Source organism: Austrofundulus limnaeus, unplaced genomic scaffold (genome assembly GCF_001266775.1).
Source record: "Austrofundulus limnaeus strain Quisiro unplaced genomic scaffold, Austrofundulus_limnaeus-1.0 Scaffold14, whole genome shotgun sequence".
NCBI classification, from domain to species: Eukaryota; Metazoa; Chordata; class Actinopteri; order Cyprinodontiformes; family Rivulidae; genus Austrofundulus; species Austrofundulus limnaeus.
In genome coordinates this window covers 2,712,708-2,714,925 of record NW_013952416.1, presented here as the reverse complement: position 1 = coordinate 2,714,925, position 2,218 = coordinate 2,712,708, and the positions used below count along the sequence as shown (strand labels likewise).

Sequence of the window (2,218 nt, the reverse complement as noted above, 5' to 3'; positions counted from 1 at the left end):
TGTGTGTGTGTGTGTGTGTGTGTGTGTGTGTGTGTGTGTGTGTGTGTGTGTGTGCGCCTAGATCCAACAGGCTGTGTCCTTCAAAGAACTAATATAATTTTGACAACCGTAGACTCAATCATGAGGTGTTTGCTTATTACCTCTTAGAGAGTACCTCACTTCAGGATGGCTACCTAATCTGCCTTATTTTGTGCTTTTATTGTGTTTTACCTTTTAAAATTTATATTAAACAATGTGACTTTTCTAAATTCCTGTCTTGGTTTGATATTTTTAAGCAAGCCTAGCTAATGTGTTTAAAACTATATCCTGGACTTTGCTCTTTGTGTAGAATGGCTGCCGTCCATTACTGTACTGACTCAGCACTTCAGTGGTTAATTAGTGGACAGAGATATTGTTCAGTTCAGTCTGTGAAAAGCCTGAAAAACACTGAGAAATAATTACATAAAYATACGATACGTGTAATTCTACGTATTTTATTTAATTTATTGRCTGTTTTTTAACGCCTTGTAACTCTGCAGCTTCAGTGGTTTTGACCTTCTTGTACCCCTCCCTCATTCCGTCACTCCTTRATCGTTCTGTGGTGACAATTAGTTATGCTCATGTCGTAACAGTCGCCACAGGGACTTGATGAACTCGTGAGGGGGAAGCAGCCACCAATGTGACCTGCTTGCTTCAGTCTTTGCTGTGCAGATCTGTCACTAAAAACCGTTTTGGACACTTCCAAACACATGCACGCATGTGTTTTAAACATACAGAACCATGCATATACACGCAAAACTTCTTTTTATTTGAACATTTAGCTGAAACAAATAAAGGATTTGTTGTACAGGATTCAGGCTCCAATGATACAGTAATTAATTATGAAGAAATCAACCGTGAGTTTGCTTTTAGGAGATGGAATGTGCCCAGCAAATCTGAGCTCTTTKTCCCTGTTTGTTTTCGTCTTTTCAGAGATCTGGCTACATATCTGCATATTCCTTTCTTCCAMTGTCAGGTTGATTTTCTGCCTGGTGTGACCCTTTACATCAGGACATCATGTTTAGTTTGGTGTGTCTGAGCATTTCACAACCAGCACAGGTCTGCTTCTATTGTGGGAACAAAAGTTTGAATAAAATCACAGAGGCTGACCAGTTTAATCGACTTCAATCATAGGCTGTGTTGGTAGTAATGTATAAAAGTCGGTCCATGTTTGCGGTTTTAATCCTAGTTGCCTAATACTTTCTGCCTTTTGAACTTTTCAAACCTTACAAATGTGTYTTTTCATTGTTTGTTTTAGGCACTCTTCTGCAGAGATCAGAGAACAGTTCACTGGAAACTATGGCTTGCAACACAGCCGAAGCAACTCCAGCACTTCGGGCTCACCTTACACTACAGTGGTGAGTTTCCTGCCAACAAACCAGCAAACAATGACAGCACTGTCTGACAGGATTTTATTCATACTTCACTTATTTTCTGTATATGTGTGCAGTTCAACACTGACATGACATRTGCTTTGGTACGATCTGCAGAATGTTTTCCTCACAGTGCTCGCCACTAAAGGCTTTTAAGCACATCATCCTCACATCCTCTTTAGTGTCATTAACCCAGAGAATGTCTGACTGACTCAGTGTCTGTCTGCTCTGGAAGATTAATACTTGGTGTCCTAATAAATCCACCACAAAACAAGGAAATGTGTTTTTGCTTCAGTTTTCACACAAACTTGGGAAACTGCCCATTCTGTGTCGAATGAGTGCTGAAATTTACTTTAACAAGTGAGTTTCTAAAGCTGAACACTGGCTAAAAGCCCAAAGTAATTAAAGGCTAATTGAAAGATAAAAGATGCAAAAGCTGTAAAAGAAGCTAGCTAATAGCCAAAAACAGCTAAATATTAGCTTAAAGCTAAATTTAATCAAAGGCTAGCTAAAAGCCAAAAGTAMCAACAGCTAAAAYTAGCACAACATTAGCTACAAGYCAAAAGTGACAATGAGATAGCTAAATGCTAAAGGGGTTAAACTCTACCTAAAAGTAGAAAAAGCRAGCAAAAAAATCCTAAATGTTGCAAAATGTTATCTAAAAACTAAAAAGGGCAAAACAGCTATAAACAGAAAAAAAATGTTAGCTAAAAGTAGCAAAAAGAGAATTAGGAGCTTATGTAGCAGCTAGCTAAATGCTACAAATAGCATAGCTTTTTAAAGAGAATAATGTTTTTGAAGATATGAAAATGCTCTTAATGTATTTC

General features: G+C 37.9%; 1 protein-coding gene across 2 annotated transcripts in view; it reads left to right on the top strand.

Annotated features, from left to right (window-relative positions):
- Positions 1-2,218, top strand: part of dock8 (dedicator of cytokinesis 8) — a gene marked incomplete in the record, with an annotated part of 66,148 nt that overhangs the window by 13,114 nt on the left and 50,816 nt on the right. For both annotated transcript variants that reach the window (XM_014002688.1, XM_014002689.1), the window contains 1 exon segment: positions 1,277-1,376. In XM_014002688.1, the coding sequence (XP_013858142.1) occupies positions 1,277-1,376 (100 nt within the window).